Raw genomic sequence first — 25,911 nt, forward strand, 5'->3', positions numbered from 1 at the left:
AGGATACAATAAAAGCAAAGTTTGACTGTGTATGTGCAGCCTTCCAGTCAAGTGTGTGGGCCGAGTGTGTTACAGCTCAAAGGTTAGCGGTACAAGGTTATTTCAGCATATTTACACTAGGCAATAGCTAATGAGATGCAGGTCAAGGTGAGACTGTGGTTATAGTCTGCTGTCCAATCACCGGGCTGCAGTGAACTTTTTATATTCATTTCTATATTCATTTCACTAACACCGTTATATATGTTTGTTAATTAAAAACATTTTGTGATATAGACTATTTTTTGTAATAAATGCTATTGTGATGTACATTTTTAATGTTTAGGGCAGGCTACAAGTGCAAATTAATTATCGACGCGCCGCTTTAAAAAAAAAAAAAAACTATTTTTGCTTTACAGGGCCCCAGCCTTCCTTTGGTCTAAAATATGCTGCCCTGACATCGTTTTACACATCTAGTTAAATTTTAAGACCATAATAGTTTTGTTTCGTTAAAGTAATATGGTTTGTGGATATGGTTAATGGGGTACGCCGGACGTAATGACTCGACACCAGTACGTAGCCTACAGTAGCTCTTTCTAAATTTAAGTTAATTATGCGTCGTTTTATAGATTCTTTGCTCGGTTTTACTCGTTGCTGTCTTCCTTCTCGTTTTGAGTCTGTGGCAGCTCCCTGTGCGCGCTTTCGTTCCAAAGGGGGCTGTCTATCTTTGATGGGATCCAGCTGTTGACCAAGTGCTCTGGGGGCCCGTTTATTTGCATTGCTAAACAATCCGTGGAGTGGGCCGAGTACGGAGAAATACAGCAAGATTTCATTTTTATATATATTTATAGTAGGACCCTCCTCTTACTATTGGTCAATGATCTCACACGTTCTTGCCTTCGGTCGACAGGGCGGCCGCAGCGGGTGACCAAAGCCAAGTGTCTCGACATTCAAGTGAACGCGCGTACGCGGAGGGGGCGCTTTGGGCACTTCATTTTGCGCATTGGGTCCAGCGAGCCCGTAAAGGTAGTAAAACCACAAAGATCTTTTCCTATTGCGAGGAGTTTACGGGTTGGTGGTGTGACGTTCTTTCCAGGGGAACCACAAGGATCCACATAAACATGTTATTTGAACTACGTGGCTTGAGTTGGTCGACCAACAAAAGGTGAGTTTAATTAGTCAGCTGGTGCTTTATGGCAAGCCGTTTTAGCATACATTACTTACAACTGACTTATGCCACTTATTTATTATTTGCTAAGTAATCCTATATTGACTAGCCTAGTATCTTGACTTTTCATTAGATACTAGTGTGACTTTCAATTAGTCAATAATACTAATTCATTTGCTAGGTCTCCATGCCAGTAGTGACTAGTAACGTTAAATATTCCATTGTTACTGGTGACAAGTTGCTAATTGGCATTGGGGATTTGTGGTTCATTTCTTAGTTCTAGTAACTATTCCAGTAGTTAATAATTATCTAGTTTATTTATTATTGACTAGTATATGCCAAGACTTAAAATAAAGTTGCTGCCTTAAATTAAGTAGGCCTACAATAAACTTCGATGTTTAAGTAATTTCAACTTAAATTACATTAAACTGACTTTTAAAAAAAATTAGTTGAATCTTGTGTAACTTAAAAAAAACTGTTTAAAATTGCTTAACTTATTTTGAGTTAAAGCAATGTAAAAACCTATGTTATTGATCATTTCATTTTATTACAGTGAATTGTTACTATAGTAACATCAACTGCGTTTTGCATTACTAGTAATATTACTATTAACATTGTCACTATTGGTATGGTAACTAGTTGCAAATAAATAAGTGTATACTTATGTAATAAATATGTAGTCACTGAATAAGAACTAGTATCTAATAAACAAGACTCTACTAGTGACAAATTTAACAGATAGCCACTATTGTATTTTTACTAGAAAATAAGAGCTGGTAACAAAACATATACTAGATATGTTTAACGATTAAATGTTAATGTGCATTTTCATAGTACTTTAAAAGATTATGTGAACCATGATAATAAGTTCGCAAAAATAATCCAACTTTTTTGTCGATATTCCTGGTTTTGAGTGAGCATTTAGTGCTTATGTCAGTGAATGAACCCTTGAAGAATTTCAATGTTTTTTGTTTTTTAAAATGATTTACTGACATATTTTGTTTTTTTATTTGTAGAATGTTGTCAATTTTAATATGTATCATAAGCTGCATTCACTCTGGGAAAAGTCAGGTAAGTGATTTTCTGTTTTTTTGTCCTGGAGTCATTCAAGCTCACCAATGTTGTTTGATGTGTGTCGTAATAAGAGTGCCCTCTTGTTCTTTTTTGATTAGTTTTACTTTTTCTTTGCTTTTCCGGTGCTGTTGTACATCTTAAGTACACATAAACATATGATAGCAATGCCAAACTACTTCAAAAAGCCTTCTTGCTGCACAGAATGAACTCTATAAAATGTTTATCTATTGGATTGATTATGAAATCCCTATTTTTCTCCAGTCATGCACAGATGGATTTACTTATGACCGTCGTGCCAGACAGTGTATCGGTTAGTGGCATATCAGCTGTCTTGATATTATTATGTTCATCAAGAACTTGTATTTCAAATACAGCTGTTAATGGCATTTCTCACAAATATATTTTCAGACGTTGATGAATGCCGAACACTGCCAGACCCGTGTCGGGGTGACATGCAGTGTGTAAATCAGAACGGTGGATACCTGTGCATCCCCCGTGGACTCTACTCCCAATCTTATGCCCGCAGCAGCCCACGCTCCTACCCTGATCCTTCCTATCCTGAAGAGTCCTACCCTGACAGATCGCTTGGATATCCTGAACCGTTCATCCCTAACGGTCCTCCTGTGGGAGCAGGCCCTGGCCCAGGCCCTGGTCCGAGCTACCCAATAGTGAGCCGGTCCACTCCCTGCCTTCTCGGATATACACCTGGTGATGATGGCGCTTGTGTTGGTAAGTTTTGCCTTATGGTTCTATACATTTCAGCATCTTGTACAACCTTCTTGATCTTGGAGGTGTTGGTTAAAGATGCTACCAGAAAAGGTTGTAAGTTCAAACTCAAAAGATTTGTACACATGCCTGGCTTGTTAGGAAGTCTTAGTCTGATTTAACCATTTAAAAAAAGAGAAGTTTTTAGTTTTGTACAGAAATATATATGCATGGACAATTACTATCTAAAAATGTAATGAAATACTTTAGATCAAAAGGCTTTTGAGGTCATCAGAAATTCAGTCAGGTGTGTGGAAACTTGTATCTGGTAGTATGAATTATCATATATGATAATGTTTTGCCATACATCACTCCAGAGATGCAGCCAATGTAATAATGTGTCAACTAATGACAGATTTGTTTATTAGATTAGCTTTAGTTGTAGCAAGCAACGTTTTAAATGTGCTTATACTGTATTATAATAAGTACCTAACTCAAGTTTTGTGAATTGGGATGGTGACTAAACTAGAAAAGTAATATTGTATCTAATAGCATCTTGTATCTAATGAACAATGTAACTGAATAGAAGCTACTATTATCTAATTAAAGTACTAGTATCTAATGAACAATAAGCCCCTACTAGTGACAAATGGAGTATATATTAGTCACTATTGGATTATTTACTAGAAAAAAGAACTAGTAACAAAACAGATAGTTAGTTTTAAATGTTATCATGCCTTGCATTGTGCTTTAGAAGAATATGTGTACCAATTATTTGCACATGATAAAGTACCGAATTCAAGTTTAGTTCCCAAGAAGAACTTCATACATTCTGGCATATATAAAGCCAGTTCTTTATAATGGATAACACAAGCTAAGTAGAACTCTTTGAAACGTGGTCAATACTCACCCTGGGTCACATCAGGTTGTGGTCTTATGTTTACTTCATTTTCTGCAATGGGCCATGGGTCTTCTCGCTTTGAAATGAAGCAAAGACTCAGTTCTGTGCTGGACTGTAATTTAGTAACGGCTGTGGTGGGCTGAGTGGCATCTTAAAGACTTCAGCAGAATGAATCTCGTAATTTGGACTGGATCAGTCATTAGTGTGGAACCACAAAATACCGTGGAACCTCAGAACAAACTACATCTTGTGAAGGGGCAGGAAGACACACAGGACCTGGCATTCAGCCCTGCTCACTGTTCCAACTTTACAAATACATCGAGACGGTTTTTGAGTTCCTTATTGGCTGTCATAAATCATTAGTTTGTAACTGGCTCTATGTGGTCTGCTTCTGTTGAAGTTGTTGAGCTGAATGTGGTGTCAGTGATATCTCCTGTGTTTTATTGCTTCCATCTAGATGGGTGTTAAGTATTGTGTTATCGGAGTCTTTATGTGTGTCAGCATGTTGACCTATTTCACGTGCCATTTGATAAATGGTAGTACAAATAACTGTGCGCTCTATTTTTCGATATGGTCTGCGGATTTGTCTCGAGTTGGTGCCAGTCTTTGCAGTTAATGCATTCTCCAGTCTTCTCTTACTCCTCTGAAGAAACACAGTGATAGATTTGTTACCTTTTGAGCCCAAGACGGTCGTGTTATAAAGAAGATAGACGCACAGATGCGCTCATTGATGCGTTTTTGCACATATCCTGAACTGGGAAATACTTGAATTGAGTAATGAAGAGGAATGTTATTTCCTGTGCTAGATTTTGAACACAGAGTAAGGTCTTTTAGAGCCACTGAGACATTAAGTACAACAGCATTTTAAGCTTGGATAAATTGTTAAAAATCATGAAGACAAACCATTGTGGTTTCTCAGCATCTGTGCCAAACGTGAGGTCATTGGTTGTTGAATGAAATCTGTCATTGACCAGCTGTGCAACTTGTGAGCTTCCTTTGTACAGTGTGTGTTCAGTATTTATGTATGTTAAGGGATGCTGTTATGGAAGAGAAACTGTACAGGAAGTGTGTGTTAAACCATTCCATCATTCATCTTACAGCTATTGCTGTGGTGTTAGCGACGTCACGTGTGTGTGTGTTTGTAAAACTAGGGAATGCCCACTCCTTGCCAGTGGCGCTAAGATGTGATGGACCAAAACAGTCAACCCAGTCAGTGCCTGAAATGTGTCTATCATAAGTCCCATCAATCCTGTGTTTAGCCTCTGTACTTATAAACCTCTGAAAGACAGTTCAGTTCAGTTGAAACTTGAGAAAATAAGATCTAAAGCTCACTTATGATTCTGGAATGTGGATGCTTTGCATCAAAATTAAAGAGCTTAAATTATCTTATTCTAGGTGGGAACTTGAAACAGTTTCAAAATGTTGATTTGTCAAGTTGAAACTTGCCTACTCAGGCTCTGGGACTGTAACTGGTGTCTGTCAGCAAATGGGGAGTAGGTGTATACCGCAGACTAATTAATGTGCTTTAGCTTAGTGGGACGTCTGGAAATTGTAGTATGATGTCATTATTAGCTCGGAGTCACTGAACTTAACTGTACTAACTGTAATGCTATTTTTTTTAAATGTACCGTTCTAATGTTTGGGGTTGGTAAGATTATGTTTCGTTTTGAAAGAAGTCTCTTATTCTCACCAAAGCTGCATTTATTTGATCAAAAAACCGTAAGAACAATATTGTGAAATATTATTATACACTTGAAAGCTGTTTTCTTTTTTAATCTATTTTAAAATGTATTCCTTTGATGGCAAAGCTGAATTACTCAAGTCTTCAGTGTCACATGATACTTAAGAAATCATTCTAAGATGATGGGTTTTTTTTGTGCAAGAAACAATACTTATTTTAATCAGTGTGGAAAACATTGTTCTTGTGCTGCTTAATATTTTAAGAAACCGGGATACTTTTTTCAGGATTCTATGATGAATGCATTGATTTGAAATATAATCTTTTGTAATTATAAATGACTTTACTGTCACTTTTGATCTATTTAATGCATCCTTAAAAAATATATATATATTATATGACCCCTATATTATATACTTACTGACCCCAAACTTTTAAATGGTACTGGAAAGATTTAATTCATTTACATGTATCAATCATTTATTTTGTACTTACTGTGTGAAGTCAGTGTAGAAGGATGTAAATCATGCTGAAAGAGCAGCTGGAGATATTTCTGATTCTAAAGGTAAAGATCTGCCTGGTTGGTTATTTTCAAATGTTCACATGCTAATGGTACTTTTTGCTATTGTTTTACTGTATTTTTCTCAAAAAATAAATAAAAAAAACCCTCTCCTTGTGGCTGACCGCTTGCACTAGACATTCCACACTAAACGTAATTACTACCCTGGCTTGCTGTACACCTCACGTTAGTACAATGATTCCAGCTAATTCACATATGCTGTGTGAAGTGTTGCTTGACCGGGCTGCTTGAACTATTGCAGTGGTGGATTGTAAATGCCTTTGATATAATTTAAACAACCAGTGTGTGGCAACAGATCACGGGCATTCAATCTCTGGAATGAAGATGTGCGTATAGAAGCAAGAGCTTTGAGTTGGTGCCAGATTCTTGGGTCCTGGATTGACCTCAACATGTTTGTTCATATTAATCATCTACAACTGCATGCCTGAAAAGTTTAGACATGCATGTTTCTTTTTGTTTAATTGTTTTGCTTTAATATGACAAGCATGTCTTGACTTATGAGAATGAATTCTAACACCTGTCAATCAAATGATTCTACAAATTCCCCGCCCTTCTTCTGTGTTTGTTTATTTAATATTTGTGCTATTTGATTTTGCTTTCACCTACAAATTAGAGTGTAATGAACTGTTTAACTATTTTAGCATGTGTAAATCCATTTCATAGAATTGCACCGATTTTCCAAATACGATGAAAGTCTTCAGATTCCGTCTGGGCTTACTTTTAAGGGATTGAATATCTCTGATATGAAGCTTAGATTTAAAGACCTCAATAACATCTGGTATTTGGACCACTTGTTAAGTTTAACGAATTGTACCATAGTAAACTTGTTAAAGGTGCAGTTAAAGTCTTGACTCCGACCACATGAATGATATCATTGATCTCTTTTTCTCTTTTACATGCAGACATGTTTATCTCTCTTTCGTTTACAACCATGTCTTTCCTCTGACCCTTATTTAAATCATGTGCAAAATTGACTGAAGTCTCCTTTTGCTATTCCCGGATCAGATCTAATCCCAAAAATGCTGGCATTCCCAGAATCCCTCAGATCAGATCAGACGTGTGTGATGGTACACATGTAATCCAGATGCTCTCCTTCACTCTCCGGGGTCCTGCTGGGCCTGAGCGTGTTTTCTGTCTCATGTGGCCTGCATCTCTGCTATCCGACCTGGCTGTAATGATTCCACCTCATAATAATGCTTAGTGATATCGGTTACCAACAAGCTGTGTAATTGTTAAAGATCTGAGCTGCTAACACATTGTTTCAATTCCAGGTAATGCAAAACATGTGACTGTCTTTGTGATTACTGTAGGCACTTTCGTTGAAATGTCAAAAGCAAGTGAATGGGTCATTTAAAACTCATTTAAACATGTGCGGTTCCTCAGTAAAGCTGTGTTCTTGTCTTGCATTTGCTTTTTTGTTGTCTCATTTCATCTTCATAGTGTATAGGCCTTTTTGACAACTTTTGCCTGTTTGGATTATTGTGGTTTACGCACCTAGACTTTTGGGATTTTTCAGGCTTTGTGAAGTAACTTATTATGGAATTTCTGCTCGCTTTGCCAGGACCCATTGCATCACTCTACCCATATAGTAACAGCGGGACTGTTGGCAGCTTTGACCAAAGAAATTGTAATTATCTGGCTTTCACACGGTCCCCAACCCCCGACTCCATCATGCCCTCATCACTTTTATAGTAACATTTGCTTTCTTTTAAAACATGTGACTTCATGGTCTGAGAACCAAGAGTGCTTGTTCGGGTATTTAAGGCATATAATGCCCTCATAAGGAATTCTGCTGATAATGAGCGAGCGAGCGAGAGTGGAACGGGGAGATATGAATTCCAGTTTTGGAAATGTGTTGTGTAAGACTAGTTATTTGTGTAAGATGTGATAGTAAGGTTAGATTTATGAGGTCAGGGATGGAGTTCGAGAACAGACCTGCTAAGCGTGAAGTAAAGAACATCGGTCCACATAGAGCAAGCTATCAGTGGGACAGATTAATGCAACCTCATAAATCAGAGAGCTCATTGTTAGTTACATACACCAAGGGAAACAGATGGATTGTTTCAGGTGAGTTTCTAAATTGGACAGCGGTGGGAAAAGCACAAGTGACCTGAACTGACAGTGGCTTTCTTTTCTTTTTTTAGACGTTGATGAATGCGAGACAGGGTCTCACCAGTGTAACCCGACTCAGGTGTGTATAAATACAGCCGGTGGATATACCTGCTCATGTACTGAGGGCTATTGGCTGGTGGGTGGACAGTGCCAAGGTAAGATTACGAACGCCTATAGGCCCTAGTTTGATGTTACATGCTTTAATTAGTGAACTCTGAATGCCAAGCGACACAACATTACATTACACAGTTAGTCCTGTAATAATCCAGGTTTTTTATTTCAATGTTAAAGTACACTACCATACCAGTACCCACAAGTTTAGGATCAGTTTCTTTTTTTTTAAATAAACAAATACTTTTTTATTTAGGATGGACACATTAAATTGATTGAAAGTAAAGATATTAGCCAGCAAAACATTTTTCAACATTGCTATTAATAAGAAATGTTTTTGAGCACCAAATCAGCATATTCTAATTATTATTATAAGGATCATGTGAAACTGAAGACTGGAGTAATGATGCTAAAAAATTCAGCTTTGCATCACAGAAATAAATTACATTTTAACATGTATTAAAATAAAAAACTGTTGTTTTTTTTTAAATTGTAATATTAATAATATTTCACAATATCACTTTTAAATTTCATCAGCCTTGGTGATCATAAAAGTCTTCTTTCAGAAACATGACAAAATCTTACCAACCTCAAACTTTTGAACAAGAGTGTATATTTAAATCAAATTTCTTCAGTTCAATGACATGACAATTCCGTTATCAGAATAGTTGAATTCAGTTGTGACAATTGTTTTGTGTATTTAGTGCTCTCTAACTCACCTTTCTTTAGACATTGATGAGTGTCGCTATGGTTACTGCCAGCAGCTGTGCGCTAACATCCCTGGCTCATATTCCTGCTCCTGTAGTCCGGGATTCCTCCTTAATACAGATAGCAGGACATGCCAAGGTGCACACATACACATTAACATACTCAATCATCACAGTTTAGCTTAAAGTAATCTTCTTCCATCCTTCCTTCATTCTTTCTTCTTCCTTTTCCTCTCTCGCCAGATGTGGACGAGTGTGAGACAACCCCATGCTCTCACGGCTGTTTGAACACATACGGCTCATTCATGTGCACCTGTGACGAGGGCTTCGAGCTCGCCTCTGATGGGACCACCTGCAACGGTAAACAGGGGAGGAGAAGAGATGATTGGAAAGGAGGAAGATAGGGGACAGAAAACAGGACTGTCCGGTTTAGAGGTTTTAGAGATAGGTTTAAGATGCGTGTTGCCTGTACTTGTATGTGTGAGTTTGTGCTTTGACAGTGTGTAATGTGTTTACCTTCATCAATACATTGTTCTCAGATCTGGACGAGTGCAGTTTCTCAGACTTCCTTTGTCAGCACGTGTGTGTGAACACGCCAGGATCATTCTCCTGCGTGTGTCCTTCTGGATATTATGTGTATGAGGATGGAAGGAGCTGTGAAGGTAACAGTAAATTTTTATATTATGTGCTTCTTCTCTAGTGCATATTTGTATAAATGTTTCTTTCGCCTTCTAGATGCACTCGGGGAAATATTTCTCACATTAAACCAAAAAAATGAAAATATGTCATACACACAGGTCTGGTTCACTATCTTTGAGGGGACTCTCCATAGGCGTATTGGTTTTTATACTGTACAAACTGTATATTCTATCTATCTACCCATCACAGGAAACTTTCTGCATTTTTACATAAAAAAAAAACCATCACTTAGTATGATTTTTAAGCTGTTTTCCTCATGAGGACCTCAATTTAGGACACACACACACACACACAGTATATAGTATGTGTGTGTTTGGTATTAGCAAGTTACTTTTGGACAATGCACACAAGAGTATTTTGTATCTACTGCACAATTTAACTTCCTTTACATTGATGGTTTTGTTGTTATTGTTGCTGCTGATAATGATGATAACCTGACTCTGTTGTGTGTTTGATTTTGAAGATCTCAATGAATGTGAGTCTGGTAACAACACCTGTACAACAGCACAAGTGTGTTTCAATTTCCAGGGAGGTTACACATGTCTGGACCCTCTTAGATGTGATCGACCTTACATAGAGCTCAGTGACAAGTGAGTTTATGAATGCTGATGATAGACAACTTGTTTGCTGTAATCAAAACATGAAGTCAGTCATTTGACTTGTTGGTTTATTGTTGAACAGATGCAACATGTTGTTACATTTCTCTTTCTCTCTTAGTCAGTGCATGTGTTCTGCAGAGAATCCCGCATGTCGGGAAAGACCCTTTACTATCCTGTACAGGCATATGGATTTGTCTTCTGGCCGCAGTGTTCCTGCTGATATATTTCAGATGCAGGCCACCACACGTTACCCTGGAGCATTTTACATCTTTCAGATCAAGTCTGGCAACGAGGGGCGAGAGTTTTACATGCGGGTGAGTGAGTGGGCTTCTGTCTGTATATCTGATGCCTGTTGTAAAACACTTACTCTACCATTCAAAAGTTTGGGGTCAGTTAAAAAAAAAAAAGCTTATATTTGGCAAGAATGCTTTAAAGACATTTATGATGTTACAAAATTTCCCCACCATTCTAAAAACTTTCTAAAATACTTTCTATTCATTACAAAATCCTGAAATAAAATGTATCTGGGTTAAATATTAAGAAGGACAACGGTTTTCACCACTGGTTATAGAAAATGTTTCTTGCGTAGCAAATCAGCACATTAGAATGATTTCTGAAGGATCATGTGACACTGAAGACTGGTGCTTAGAATTCAGCTTATTTTAAATTGTAAGAATATTTCACAATATTACTGTGTTTTTACTGTGTTTCTGATCAATTGAACGCAGCCTTGGTGAGCGTAAGAGACCAGTTCTGTCAAAAACCGTAAAAAAAAATTACCAACCCTAAACTTTTGAAGAATAGCGTATATATAAAGGTGACCAGTAGAGGGAGCTGTAGGATTTCTGTGGAAACCTTCTGTCAAAATTACTCTGGAGCCAAACCACAAAGTCTTTATTGGTCCTATGTGTGTCCCTTAATGAATAAGCTGATGAAATCTTGTCAAAATCAGCATTCATTTATAAAACATGAAGTATTTATTGTCATTTCAACACCTGTGCTGTGAAATGAAATAAAAATACTGTAACACTTTAGTTTAGGGACCAATTCTCACTATTAACGAGAAGCTTATTAGCATGCATATTACTAGGATGTTGGCTGTTTATTAGTACGTATAAAGTACATGTTAATGCCTTATTCTGCATTCTACATCCCTTAATCCTACCCAATACCTAAACTTAACAACTACCTTACTAACTATTAATAAGCAGTAAATGTTAAGTCATTGTTAATAGTAATTCATAGTGAGAATTGGACCCTAAACTAGTGTGACCAAAAATACTTTTCTTATTAACTTTTCTTTCTCTCCACCACAGCAAACCAGTAATATCAGTGCAACTTTGGTTCTGTCCCGGCCCATTAAAGGACCAAAGACCATCGTTCTAGACCTAGAGATGGTTACCGTTAATAACGTCATCAACTTCCGAGGCAGTTCAATCATCCGCCTCACAATATTTGTCTCCGAACATCCATTCTGAGGCTTTACAAATGAATGAACCTCTGACCTCTCACCTCTTCATGGCCCCATACCTCCATCATGGACTTCCTGTTACTGCACTACCCCGGCAGCTGCATTTCTTCATTTTTTTTGTTTTGTTCTGTGGTTCTGGACTCTCATGTGGTCATCACCCTCTCTGTCTGCTCTCTAGTGGGCGGAGCTTGTGTTGATCTTTGATATTTCATGATGCAGGTTTTTAATTAGGCTGCCTGGCTGTCGCAGTCACACACATGTACCCGTAAACAGAAGAATATTTATGTTGTGTTTCTTTTGTCTCATTTGTTTGTATTTCCCATTGTGCTTTTTCTTCCCCCAATTGCAATTTTTTTTGTTTTGTTTTTTTGTTGTAAAGCTGGATTTGTTTGTCGATACTTTTAGTGACACTTGTGTCACATTGTCTCACTGTGAATGTGAGTTTTTGAGCGCCGCTTTCATTATTTTTTAACCTTTGAATACCCCAAGCAATGAGAGAGCTGCTAGGCTTGCAAATGCTAAAAAAATCACTTTAAAAAAAAATTCTAAATAACTCTGACAGGAGTCTGCAGTGCATCTTCAGCACCCGTGACCCAGGAAAGTTTCAAAATAATTTCTTTTAAAATTATCATTGCGTCTGTGCAGAATTTCCTCTGTGTATCTGTTTTTTTTTTATATGACAGGTAAAGAGAGCCTGGTCAATCAATAAACAAAAATTTGATGACCTGAAATTTTGTTTGTTTGTGTTTTCTTTGTTTTTTTGTTTTTTACAAATTTAGACTGATGCATAGAAACTTAATGATGCCATTAAAGGGTTAGTTTACCCAAAAATGAAAATTCTGTCATTAATGACTAACCCTCATGCTGTTTCAAACCCGTAAGACTTTTGTTTATCTTCGGAACACAAATGAAGATCTTTTTGATGAAATCTGAGAGCTTTCTCTCCCAGACACAACTACCACTTTGACACTTCAAAAAGTTTATAAAGAGATCGTAAAACAATGAACTGAGCGGTTTAGTCCAAATTTTCTGAAGAGACTTATTGCTTATAAACATATTTAATTTAAGCTTTTATTCACATTTAAACATTGGTCAGTGGAAATAAACAGAAGCTCAACCAAACCTGCTTGACGCGCGAGAACAAACCTCATGCTGAAGCTCAAACGTGCTGCGTAACACGAGAATGAACCTCATTGGTTCTTGCTGAAGCTCAAACGTGCTGCGTAAAACACGAGAATGAACCTCATTGGTTCTTGGTGAAGCTCAAACGTGCGCGTAACACGAGAATGAACCTCATTGGTTCTTGCTGAAGCTCAAACGTGCTGCGTAAAACACGAGAATGAACCTCATTGGTTCTTGCTGAAGCTCAAACGTGCTGCGTAAAACACGAGAATGAACCTCATTGGTTCTTGCTGAAGCTCAAACGTGCTGCGTAAAACACGAGAATGAACCTCATTGGTTCTTGGTGAAGCTCAAACCTGCGCGTAACACGAGAATGAACCTCATTGGTTCTTGCTGAAGCTCAAACGTGCTGCGTAAAACACGAGAATGAACCTCATTGGTTCTCGCATGTCAAGCGAACCTGCTTGAGCTTCCATTTACCTCAACTGATGTGTGCGTTGATGAATGTTTATTATGTGAATAAAAGCCTAAATTCAATCTGTTCATCATATAAAGCGATCGAGTCTCTTCAGAAAATTAGGTCTAAACCGCTCAATTCATATGGATTAGTTTTACAATCTCTTAATGAACTGTTTGAAGCGTCACAGTGGTAGTGCGTAGCTGTCTCTATGGAGGGACAGAAATCTTCAGATTTCATCAAAAAAAGATCATCATTTGTGTTCTAAAGATGAACAAAAGTCTTACGGGTTTGGAACGACATGAGGGTGAGTGATTAATGACTTTTTTCGGTGAACTCACCTTTAAGTGATTATAATTAATAATGTGTTTAATAAAATGAGACAATTAGGCTATTATAACAAAAGCATTAAAGAGAGAGAGAGTGATGGGGCGTGGTTGGAGCGAGTCACACAAATTGTATATAGGGTTAATTCAGGATAATTGTGACATTTTCCCCCAGTCATCTCAATGGCAAAAAGTGTCCCAATACAATACTGCATAGACCTGCTCCGGCGGGCACTAGGACCCAACCGTAGGCAGAAGTGTTGTCTCACTGGAGGCTTCAGACACAGACGCACACGCGCACCTGCTCTGCTGCACTCGCGAGCTCAGAGATTTCAGCTCCTCGCGGACAGCAGCACAGGTATGTAGGCAAAAGCATGATTCATTAAACGCAAACATAGTTTTCTTGGTTATAAAGGAACATTGCTTTAATGTTAATTGATTTTTTTAAACTAATTATACTTTTATTATATTGCTTATGTTGTGTATTTCTTGAACTTCGGGCTATTCGGTCACTTTTATACCTCAGCTTACCCCTGTTGTTAAATGAAAGTCGCATTAAAACTGTGTGGGGAACTTTTTGGCCTTCCTTGCTCATTTATTTTTGCTAATTTTCGTTGTAGTATTTTATGTATTTTATGTTGTAATGTTTTACTTTTGTCCCAGATCTTACTATGAAAATTCATTATAACAATTGGAGTAGAACGTAGATAATCTAAATATAAACTGAAATAAATTGTTAGTGAAATATTTAATGTATGAAAATGATTTCATTATGAATGTGTGTCATTTCCACCACAACCACCAATTTTGCCATTAATAAGGTTTGCTCAAACTTTACTTATTTACCAAGGAAATAACAGTGCCAGTAAAAAAATATGCTTATGAGGTGAAGACATCAAGATTTAAAAAAAAAAAATCTGAAATGTGAAAAACCAAGGTCATCAATATCAAGAAGTGATTGAATGAATTTGAACAAAAAATTGTATTGTGTCACTTCCATTCAAGGTTTAATCCTTAGCAATACAGGAGTTGGATGTTTTATTTCTAAAATAATTTCTATCTTAATCTTTTCCACCACAAAATTGTATTAAACACAGAACACGTGATGGAAATGACATTGTGTTGGAAATGTTGTGAAATCAGAATTCTGTCGTCGACTGTTGGACATTGTTGTATAATTCTTTGGTTACTTTGACCTACATTTCAACTAACTCAGTATTAGCAGACTGTTAGGTTAGGGTTAGTAGACATGTACTTGTGTAACCGGTCCTACTTGACTCGATCCGGGGTCTCTGGCGTGGGAGACGGGGGCTCTAAAGGTGATGATACACAGGGCAACTTTTTGAGCAATGTTGCTTGGCAATCTTGCCGAGCGATTGTTGCCTGGGCACTTTCCCATTGAAAATGGGCAATACATTTCTAACTGGATAATTTAGATCGGTCGTGGGTCCTGTGTCTCATCTGGTTGCTCGTTGACGGCAACATTGCCCAGCAACATTGCTCAAAAAGTTGCCCTGTGTATCATCACCTTAACAAGGACACTGAAGACCACAGCCTCTAGCACACCTCTTGAGGCTTGGGGAGTGAGCTTTACACACACTGGCCTATGTCCGTTAGATTCACTCCCCTAAACCTCACTCTCGTCCGGGTCACGGCACCAAATGTAACCAGTCCTACTCGACCCACTCTGAGCGGGGTCTCTGGCGTGGGAGGCGGGAGCTTTTAAAAGGAGACTAAAGACCGCAGCCGCTAGCATCAGTTGCTAAAGCGCCTCTTGAGATCAGGGTAGTGAGGTTTACATGCACAGCTCTTAAGGTGATGATACACAGGGCAACTTTTTGAGCAATGTTGCTGGGCAATCTTGCCGTCAACGGGCAACCAGATGAGACACAGGGCCCACGACTGATCTAAATTATCCAGATAGAAATGTATTGCCCATTTTTAATGGGAAAGTACCCAAGCAACAATACTAACACTATTATGACTTGTAGTTGACATTTAGTTGCAAAGTTACTTATAGTTAGTACAATGTCTAAAGTGGACCGTCAAAATAAAGTGTTACCAATTATTTTTATGTGATTGGTGTGTGCAGATCCTCAACATGACAGAATGTATCAAAAACTGCTGCAGGACGTTTATGTCCAAGGAGAAAGAACCAGAGATTCAGAGTGAGTCTCTCTCTCTCTCTCTCTCTCTCTCTCTCTCTCTCTCTCTCTCTCTCTCTCTCTCTCTCTCTCTCTCTCTCTCTCTCTCTCTCTCTCTCTCTCTCTCTCTCTCCCCATCACTTACTCACGATTGAAGAATTATGCATACACACAATATATATATATATATATATATGTGTGTACTAATACATACATGAATTATGAAAGATGTATTTGTATATTTTTTAGTGATTAAGGTTCGACCTCCTGGTAAATTAACTGTTGAGTCTACTGTAAAGAGGAATGTTGGCTTATCAGAGGATTATCTCCTGTCTAAACTGCCTCCGGACGGCCGGGAGGTTCCATTCATCATCCCAACCTTCAAACCCTCCTACATCCAGCCGAGAGGGGCGCAGTACTCTGGCTACAACATCGGGCAACAGAGTAAACAATATTACTCAGATGAGATTTATATGTTAATAATGACATTATTTTATTTATTTTATTAAATCACAATTGTGTTTACAAATTTGATATGATTGATTTCAGGTGCCACAAGGAGCACTTATGCAGAAAGGAAGGCAGAGCTCGCAGGAGCCAGTCAAATGATGTATGACTCTGATCTGAACTTAAACAGCAGTCATATGATCAGCTACGTGTCGCCAGGCTCACTGAGACGGCCCAATCTGAAAAACAGACCCAACAACAGCCCTGGGACAGGTGAAATACATTTAGATCTTCCTAAAACACGAAGCCAGACGTTACATGGGACAATATTCCTTTTATTTATTTTCTGTGCATGATGTTTAAAGAGTGGATTTACTGCCCCATTTCACTTCCTCGTAGCATCATTCACCACGTAACATCTCAGTATGTAACCTCAAATATTTACGTTCCTACACACCTTTGCATAATCCTTCTGTTTTATTCCTGCTCCCAAATTCCCTATTGTTCATGGCAGATTTGCACTGACAATGTCCCAGATTGTATTGTTGACAGCCCACATTCAGATGATTCTGATGCTTTGTTTTCAGTGGCTGAGCATGACACAATTAAAATATCAAACTGATGAAGACATTTTAAATGGAATCATTTTTTATACATGACAAAATAATCTGAATCAACAATACTTTTCCTAAGATTAAAATTAAAAAAAAATTTTTTCACAGGTTTAGAACACAGTGGCAAAGCGAGACTCAGTCTCTCCCTGTTTGATTTGTCAAACCCTCAGGACCATGTACAGGTGAGTTGTACACGCACACACACGGACGCACGCACGCACACGCACGTTAGGTTTTCATGTTTTATGCAGACATTAAATAGACATAGTGAACCACTCTGTTCACACTGCATATTCTATACCCTAACCCTAAACCTACTCATCACAGAAAACTTTCTGCATTTTTACAATTTCAAAAAACACAAGTTGTTTTCCTCATGGGGACCAAAAAATGTTTCAACAAAATCACACATTTCTGGTATTACTATACCTATGGGGACATTTTGTCCCCACAATAGGGAATACCTGAACCACACACACACACACACACCATAAAACTGTATAATAATTTAAACCGCAGCTTTCACGAGCAGCTGAGATCCCGTACACCTGTTCACACATGAGCTATTATTATATGATGTATATAAAGTCTTCAGTGTCACATGATCCTTCAGAAATCACTCTAATATGCTGATTTGGTGTTTAAGAAACATGTCTTATTGTTATTATCAATATTGAAGATGGCTGCACTGCTTAATATTTTTGGGGAAACCGCAACACATTTTTTGTCAGGATTCTTTGATGAATAGACAGTTCAAAAGTTATATTAGTTTCTTTGTATTTATTGTATAATTTAGTTTTTAACTCTTACTGATCAAACACTTTTGAATGGTAGTTTATATCATGGAATAATATAATAATTGTTACAAATAGTAAACATTATTTATCATTATTATTTATCATTATTTAATTCAAAACTGTTCTGTTGCTTTTGTTACTGGAATTAACAATTAATATTTGTAAATAATTAAATATATTTAACATAGTTAATATATTAATTAATTACTTTAGTTAGATAAGATTGAGAACTCTATGAATTACAAACCATCTATGGCACTATTAAGCAGGAGTTTTATTTGAGCCATGTGAAGTTTTTATTATAGTTCATGATAAATAAAGTGTCAATTTGTGGCCTTTTGCATTTGCATCAATCAGAGCTGATTAAATTCTTGAATAAAGTGTTGGGTATATACAGTACACTAATACTTTGCTGTTTAATGATTAGCAGAGCTGTTGTTTAGTAACATTTCTTCCTCTTGTTCCTCCAAGCGTTATGATTCTGTATCCAGTGTCCAGAGCAGCACATCCTCCTTTCAGGATTCCTTTGGGAGCAGCCGTAGTCTAGGTAACCATTCATGATGGAACACTGAAGTCGTAACCGCAGACAAGCGCATTCCAAAAGAACCCTCAATGTTCCCTTCCAATAGAACTCTCTGGAAAGGGTTCCGCTCCACTGTTACCTGGAATTTCCACTACAGTTTCATTTGTTTGGTTTTCCTTTTGTTTTTTTGTTAGGGTCTTTTTGGACCCTTTATGTCTCAACAATCTTACTCCCTCTCTGCTCATCCCATGTACACATACACACAGACTCTAAACACACACACACACACACACACAGGACAGACAAGATCACGGCAGATTGTGAAATTGTAAAGGGCAGACACAGTAATTACTTCCAAATGTTTTCCCTGAGGTCCAGTACACAAGTACTCATGTAACTCTTAGAATGTAGAGAGGATCTTTACACGCTCAAACACAAAACACAAATAAACTGAAAATATATTTTAATATAACAAACATTTACTATCCACCAAGACATATTTTTATACAGTAGGCTTTAAACATCTGAGACCACTAGAGAAATGCTTCTATTTAGCATTTTTCTAATGTAGTTGAAAGTGGTTTTAATTAACACTGAAGTTAATTATAAATAATTTGATCCTAAACATTTGGTTTGTCCCTATTTTTCTTTATTGACAGCAGCACTGAAGCTGAATATTAATTAACAGAATATTATTTATTTGTTTTAAATTAAACTATGTGCAAGTCTACCTAGGACAAAAGCTGTTTAAAATGCAAAGGGTGGTAACACCAAATAATGATTTGATATAGTTAGTAGAAGTTAATTGATAAATAAAATATGTTTCTTAGGTTATTTTTGAAAGCATTCCCCCCTTTAGAGCATTTTTACACAAGTGCCTAAAACTTTTCACAGTACTGTAGCTTTGCAGCCAGGTTTCTTCAAGCGTCTTGGAGATGTTGCCGCAGTTCTTCTGGATTTAGTCCGTCTCAGTTTTGTCTGTTTCTTCATGTAATCCCAGACAGACTCGATGATGGTGAGATCAGATCTCCGTGTGGAGCAGACTGGCTGTTGTCAGACTCCTTGTGCATACAAAAATCTCACTGGATTATTACAATTAATGGCAAAAGGAATGTTTGAAAATGTAAACTGATATTTCCCTCTGACACACTACTGCAAAAGATATAAATAACTGGTTAAAACCTAACGTGCCTAAGACTTTTGCAGAGTACTGTGTGTATATATATATATATATGTGTGTGTGTGTGTGTGTGTAAACATCTGTTAAATATCTGTATACATGCATCACACATATACACTGATAGACATGTGGACAATATTTTGGAGTGATAATATTTATGTTTCTCGTGGCGTGTGTGTGCGTAGAGTCCATCACTCTGTCTGGTGATGAGCGGGATCGTGAGCCGGGAAAAGTGTGTGTGCACCTGAAGTATGAGGAGGCGGTGGAGCAGGTGTGGATCACCTTAGTGAAGGTATGATTTCAACCAGGAGAGGCTTTGCTAGTACAACAGACCATTGTGTCCCATCTAGAGACCAGCTGAATGGAGCCTCTGTGTCGCTGTAAGAGAGCTGTAACAAATGATCACATTTCCAACAAGCTATTTTTAATCTTTCGTTTTCAAATAATTGAAAAATAACTATGTCTGTAGATGCCTGTCTTCGCCTCTTTATTTTACACATAATTTGATATCAAGGGTATGTGGTTGAATACTGAAATCAAGCACCATATATAGTTAGCACACTGTTTGATCTCATATTTCATAATGCTTATTTTATTTTTGTCAATAATTTTCTAATACTATTTTTTAACAAGGTCCTGGCTCTCTTTACCTGCTCTGAGAAAAATCCCCTTGTTGACATACAGTGGTTTTAGTGGTTATAAAAGCTCATAAACAGTAGGCCTACATATTGCTTTCAGCCTCACTTATTGTTTCTCAAATTCCCTCCTCTTTCCTCTTTGGTACTTTCTCTTAGTGTACGGACTTGAGTGTGTATACTGAAGGGGTGGACGTGCAGAGGATTGGGGTCAAAGGGGTCATCACCATGACGAAGCCAGTGCGATTTAAGAGCACAGTCAAGGAAACATCAGCAGTGAGTGAAATCCAGCAGTCATAAAACTACAACACCTAAGATTATATAATTGGCATATACTGAGCTCAGTTAAACACTGCTGGTAGATGCTGGAACTACAATATCTGCTTCTATAAAGTGCCTTTCTCCATTGACAGACATTCAAAATAAGCCATGTATTCTGACTAAATAAATAATTTTGCAAGCAATATACACTACCATTTAAAGGTTTGGGGTCAGTAAGATTTTTTTAAAGAATTGAATACTTCTATTCAGCAAGAAAGCATTAAATTGATCAAAAGTGAGAGTAAATGTGTAATATATGCTGTTCTTTTGAACTTTCTATCAATCAGAGAACCCTAAGAAAATGTATCACAGTTTCCACAAATATATTAAGCAGCACAACTGCTTTCAACATTGATAATAATAAAAATGTTTCTTGAGCAGCATATTAGAATGATTTCTAAAGGATCATGTGACACTGAAGACTGGAGTAATGATGCTGGAAATTCAGCTTTGCCCTCACAGAAATAAATTACATTTTAAAATGTATGACAATAGAAAACAGTCATTTTAAATTGCAATAATATTTCCCAATATTACTTTAAAACATTTTTTTTAAAACCCATATTTTTCCCCATTGAATCACAGACCTCTTTGATCAATATAACACAAAAAGTTTATGTTATGTCATCATTCAAATTAACTGTGATGAATTATTCAGCCCTCCCTTCAGTCCCTCCAGTGTTTCTCGAATAATGACCATTACAGTGAGACTAAAAGAGTCCCACACAACCAAAGATGCATAAAAAACATACTTTATCACATAAGTAAAAATATGTAGAGCGTGCAGTATTGTTTTATTTTACTTTGCTTCACAGATTAAGTTTGTAACTATCCCTCAGTATATCTCAGTATATTGTCTATTTCTCTTTTAGGAAACTGTCTTCATGGAGACATTTGTGTTCACTCTGAACTTAGAGCAAATCCGAAGATCAGCACTGGTGCTGCGCCTGCAGGCTCACACACCACGTAAGCGGACGCTGGGGGAGTGTGTGTTATCTCTGCGAACCCTCGGACCGCAGGAAACAAAGCACTGTCTGGATTTCAAGCCTCACTCTAAAACACATGTGAGTCTTCATCTGCTACATCTCATTGTGACCGCATGTCTTGCAGGTTCTTCCTGGTTTTGTCTGTAAGGTTATTTGGAAAAAATCTTAAACTTCCGACTGCAATTACATACAATGACCACATTAAACAGCTGCTCTAGTTATGCCCAGGCCTCTTCTGTGATATTTAGGTCACTGGGGGTTAGACAGACAGACAGAGCTCTCAGAGAGGGAGAAATCAATATACCAGCTATTTCAATACTGCTGAAAGCCCTTTTTGAAGGAATTATCTAGATCCTTAAAAAGCTGATCTCTCCAAAGCTTCCTGTTAACACACACAGAAACAAAATGTTTACTATCATTTTTCAAGTATTGTGGGCAATTCAGAATTTAATTGAGAATCCCTTTTAGATTCCTTCTTTGATTTAGAATTTGTGTACAGACACAGTAAGATTTAAGCAAGCAAGCACGCATTTAAATTGATCAAAAGTGACAGTAGAGACATTTATAATGCTGACGAACATTTCAAATATATTAAACAGTTAATTTTAAATTGTAATAATATTTACTAATATTGCTGTTTTTACTGTATTTTTGATCAAATAAATGCAGCCTTGGTGAGAATAAAACATTAAAAATGAATGTTACTGACCCCAAACTTTTGAACTAGTATATTAGTATACATGCATACACACATACACTTCATATATTATTTATTATATATATATATATATGTAAAATTTCATAAATTGATCATTAGTATCTAGTATTAGTATAATCTAAATACCTGTATAATATATATATATATATATATATATATATATTTATATATATTATACAGGTATTTAGATGATACTAATACTAGATACTAATAATATATATATATATATATATATATATATATATATATAACATAATAAACAGATATAACGGAATGTGTCACGTTATCATTTTTATACTTCACACTGTACTTTATACTCACTGTAAGTAGGTTAGGGCCTGTAAAACATTGTTCAGCCTACTGAAAGCTGCCATACACACAAACAGGTATCAGATTTGGCACAGTTTATAACTTTGAAAAATGTGATTTGTTTGTTTTGCTTGTGTGCATGTGACTGAAATCCAAACTTAGCAGGGGGTTTTTTTTTAGTACAAAGTCTTTTTTTCAGTAGTGGGGTGTTTGAAATGGACTGAACTGTATTCCAGAATGAAGGTCAGTGCAACCTGGTCTAGGGGAAGTTTTTTTTTTTCTTCAAATCAGTAACAGCTGTTTGTGTGTTACTGGGTCAGAAATTGGTTTGTCTCACTGAATATAAATCAGTGAATAAGTCGCAGCAGGTATAAGTCTGCCCTAAAACACACATACACCACACACTCAACCATACACAGCACCTAAACCTAACAGGGATTATTATGTGTAAGTGTGTGTGTGTATGTTTCTGTAGGTGTGTCACGCAGAGCTTCAGCTGGCCTTGTGCTTCCAGCCAGTGAGCAGTCGAATTCAACTCCAGATGCATAGTGCTCAGAACCTTCCGTCATCTTCCTCACCGCTCACACAGAGTGAGTCCTATTATGCTTTTTTACATGATCAACTATCTGTACTGTGTAATGTGTCTGTTTGAGCATGAAAAAGGGCTGCAAAGTTACAAAGTCCACTCCAAACTTTGTATTGGTGTTTTTTTCCATATCAGTTAGCACTGTTTCTGAACTCCCTGAAACGCCTCGATTGTAGTCTTGAGTTTTCTTCTGGGAACATACACGTCTCAATATTCCTCATTTAAATAATTCCTTCCCAAAGCATATAGAAATTAAAGGGGTCTGGGCCTTTTTCATTTATTAATTAATTTTCCTCAGTTAATTGTTGTGGAAGAGTGAATAAGACAAATATGACAATGTTGATGAAATGAACTGTGCAAATGGACGTTCTCTTTAGGTTTCTTTGTGAAGGTTGACTTGCTGAGTGAGGGTAAGGTCTTACTGAAGAGGAAGACGAAGGTGATGAAGTCATCAGGGAGGCATGTTCAATGGGAAGAGGTGCTTCACTTGCCCATCACCAATCAGGACCAGAATCTGCAGCTGGCAGTCAAACTCTACAGCCGTAGCTCTGTCCGGAGAAAACACCTGCTGGGACAGGTCAGTTTGGAGCAGAATACATACTACAACACACTACGTTTAGTATGCAAATCAACACGTTTAAATTGAAAGTTAATATATTTGTTAAAAATACAATAAAGACACTAATATTGTGAAATATTATTACAAATAAAAATCAACTTTTCTATTGTAAAAATGTAATTTATTCCTGTTATAGCAAAGCTGAATTTTCGAGATGGTCCTCACTGCAGAACACGAAATCCAGGGGGAGGAGTTGGATCCAGATCCAACTCCTCCCACCTTACATATACCTAAACCTACCCATCTCCGCCCCCTGATCCCTAACCCTGACTCTAACCCTAACCCCCTAATCCTACTCATCTCCACCCCTAATCCTACCCATCTCCACCCCGATCCCTACCCCACCCCTAATCCTACCCATCTCCGCCCCCTGATCCCTAACCCCACCCCTAATCCTACCCATCTCCACCCCCTAATCTCTAACCCCACCCCTAATCCTACCCATCTCCACCCCCGGATCCCTAACCCCACCCCTAATCCTACCCATCTCCACCCCCTGATCCCTAACCCCACCCCTAATCATACCCATCTCCACCCCGATCCCTACCCCACCCCTAATCCTACCCATCTCCGCCCCCTGATCCCTAACCCCACCCCTAATCCTACCCATCTCCGCCCCCTGATCCCTAACCCCACCCCTAATCCTACCCATCTCCGCCCCCTGATCCCTAACCCCACCCCTAATCCTACCCATCTCCGCCCCCTGATCCCTAACCCCACCCCTAATCCTACCCATCTCCGCCCCCTGATCCCTAACCCCAACCCTAATCCTACCCATCTCCGCCCCCTGATCCCTAACCCCACCCCTAACCCTACCCATCTCCACCCCTTAGATCTGGATCCAACTCCACCCCCTGGATCTCGTGTACTGCAATGAGGTGCTACTGGAATTTTCAGCAGTCTTCAGTGTCACATGATCCTTCAGAAATCATTCTAATACGATGATTTGGTGCTCAAGAAACATTTATCACAGTATTATTTTTGTAGAAACCGTGATAATTTTTTCCCCTCAAGTTCAAAATAACAGCATTTATTTCAGATATATTTTTTGTAATATCATACATAGATTTACTGTAACATTTTACCAATTTCCTTTCTGAACATATAAGTATTAATTCATTTTCTCAATTTTCTCAACCCCAACGTTTGAAAAGAAGTGTATATTCCACAAGTTCCCGTCTTTGTGTGTATTCCTTCATTTTTAGGTCCTCTTGGGATTTGACGGCAGTTCACCTGAGGCAGTGCAACAATGGAGGGATTCCATGACTAATCCTGAAAAAGTGGTGACGTCATGGCACAGAGTTAGTCGACTCTAAAAGAGAGAGGATGAAGAAATTAGATTTGTGATTCAAGTGGATTTTAAATGCAACTTCCAAAAAAGCCCCTTTTTTATCTTTGATTAAATACGTATGTTTATTTTAGGTTAAAAAAACAGTGTGTCTTAAATGCTGGGGAAGCTGCAGATCCTAGTGTAGCTAATCATGTATTAAAGCTGTTTGTAGATTTAACATTCTCTGTTCTTCATTGTGTAACTTTGAGAACATGCAATTGTCCATGTACAACTTAAGTAGCACAGATTCAGGAACAGGAAACATACAAAATACCATTATGTGCAATAAAACGTGTTATACATTTTCCAGTATAACATGGCCAAATAAAGAGCAGCCTTTATTTGGTCAACTTTTTAATTACTTTAATTACAGAATTCATTAATCAAGTATTATGTTCAGTATTCTTCTCCATCATCTCCATAAAACTGCAGCACTGCTGAGTTAATGCCAATCTGTTCTCTGTGTATAGAAACAGATATTTGCATTTTCTGAGCAGTTTGGTGATGGTTATTTTACTTTCGCTAGCTCTCAGAAAAAGAAAGTGCAGTAAAAGTGCAGTAAAAACTGTTTTAAAGTGCAGTAAAAACTGTTGTTTGGGAAAAAAGCTTTTATTTTTAGGAAGTTTAGAAGGGTTTGTATTACATGTCCCATTCAAATGGAATTCAATCCTTCAATTTGTTCCCCTATTTCCTTTCACAAGCACAAGAAAAAGGGAAAGGCCGTAAGAGTGCAACAAAGAGACTTTTGTTAACACATTTTACTTCCCTGCATCCTTTGTGCTGCCCTTTATTCAAGGTGACCTAACTTTCTAGGCCTTGTCATTTCTATGAATTTATTTTTGCACAGGTGACACTAGCTTGTCTAAGAGTGTTCATTGTATTCATATTGTTTAAGTATATTGTGTTAAGTAATGCTGTAGTTCAGTGGACATGTGATATTATGTAAGACAGATATTTTAATAAGCAAATGTTTTGTTTGCATCGACTGTATTTTGTGCGCATACACAAACATTGTT

At 37.5% G+C, this 25,911-nt stretch overlaps 2 protein-coding genes across 2 annotated transcripts; both read left to right on the plus strand.

Annotated features, from left to right (window-relative positions):
• The first annotated feature begins 637 nt into the window (after window positions 1-637).
• fbln5 (fibulin 5) lies at window positions 638-12,308 on the plus strand. Its single transcript, XM_056253016.1, has 11 exons — window positions 638-1,141; window positions 2,161-2,215; window positions 2,480-2,528; window positions 2,627-2,947; window positions 8,227-8,349; window positions 9,035-9,151; window positions 9,256-9,372; window positions 9,552-9,674; window positions 10,175-10,301; window positions 10,429-10,624; window positions 11,627-12,308. The coding sequence occupies exons 1-11, from the start codon at window positions 1,098-1,100 to the stop codon at window positions 11,786-11,788; spliced, it is 1,434 nt and encodes a 477-aa protein (XP_056108991.1). The 5' UTR covers window positions 638-1,097; the 3' UTR covers window positions 11,789-12,308.
• Window positions 12,309-13,982: 1,674 nt separating this feature from the next.
• On the plus strand, window positions 13,983-25,016 carry LOC130086816 (tandem C2 domains nuclear protein). Its single transcript, XM_056253018.1, has 12 exons — window positions 13,983-14,044; window positions 15,779-15,854; window positions 16,080-16,274; window positions 16,380-16,550; window positions 17,000-17,073; window positions 18,160-18,235; window positions 19,577-19,683; window positions 20,186-20,302; window positions 21,220-21,411; window positions 22,836-22,950; window positions 23,324-23,523; window positions 24,771-25,016. Exons 2-12 carry the CDS (start codon window positions 15,788-15,790, stop codon window positions 24,879-24,881), a joined length of 1,425 nt encoding a protein of 474 aa, XP_056108993.1. The 5' UTR covers window positions 13,983-14,044; window positions 15,779-15,787; the 3' UTR covers window positions 24,882-25,016.
• The last annotated feature ends 895 nt before the right edge of the window (window positions 25,017-25,911 follow it).

Source organism: Rhinichthys klamathensis, unplaced genomic scaffold (genome assembly GCF_029890125.1).
Source record: "Rhinichthys klamathensis goyatoka isolate OS25496 unplaced genomic scaffold, OSU_Roscu_1.1 h1tg000100l_1, whole genome shotgun sequence".
NCBI lineage: Eukaryota > Metazoa > Chordata > Actinopteri > Cypriniformes > Leuciscidae > Rhinichthys > Rhinichthys klamathensis.

Excerpts from the sequence above, each read along its gene's own strand:
- LOC130086816 (XM_056253018.1), top strand. The coding sequence starts at position 15,788 with ATGACAGAATGTATCAAAAACTGCTGCAGGACGTTTATGTCCAAGGAG. Across the intron at positions 16,551-16,999 it reads CAACAACAGCCCTGGGACAG|GTTTAGAACACAGTGGCAAA; the intron begins GTGAAATACATT and ends ATTTTTTCACAG. Across the intron at positions 19,684-20,185 it reads TGTGGATCACCTTAGTGAAG|TGTACGGACTTGAGTGTGTA; the intron begins GTATGATTTCAA and ends ACTTTCTCTTAG.
- fbln5 (XM_056253016.1), top strand. The coding sequence starts at position 1,098 with ATGTTATTTGAACTACGTGGCTTGAGTTGGTCGACCAACAAAAG. Across the intron at positions 1,142-2,160 it reads AGTTGGTCGACCAACAAAAG|AATGTTGTCAATTTTAATAT; the intron begins GTGAGTTTAATT and ends TTTTATTTGTAG. Across the intron at positions 10,302-10,428 it reads TACATAGAGCTCAGTGACAA|TCAGTGCATGTGTTCTGCAG; the intron begins GTGAGTTTATGA and ends TTTCTCTCTTAG.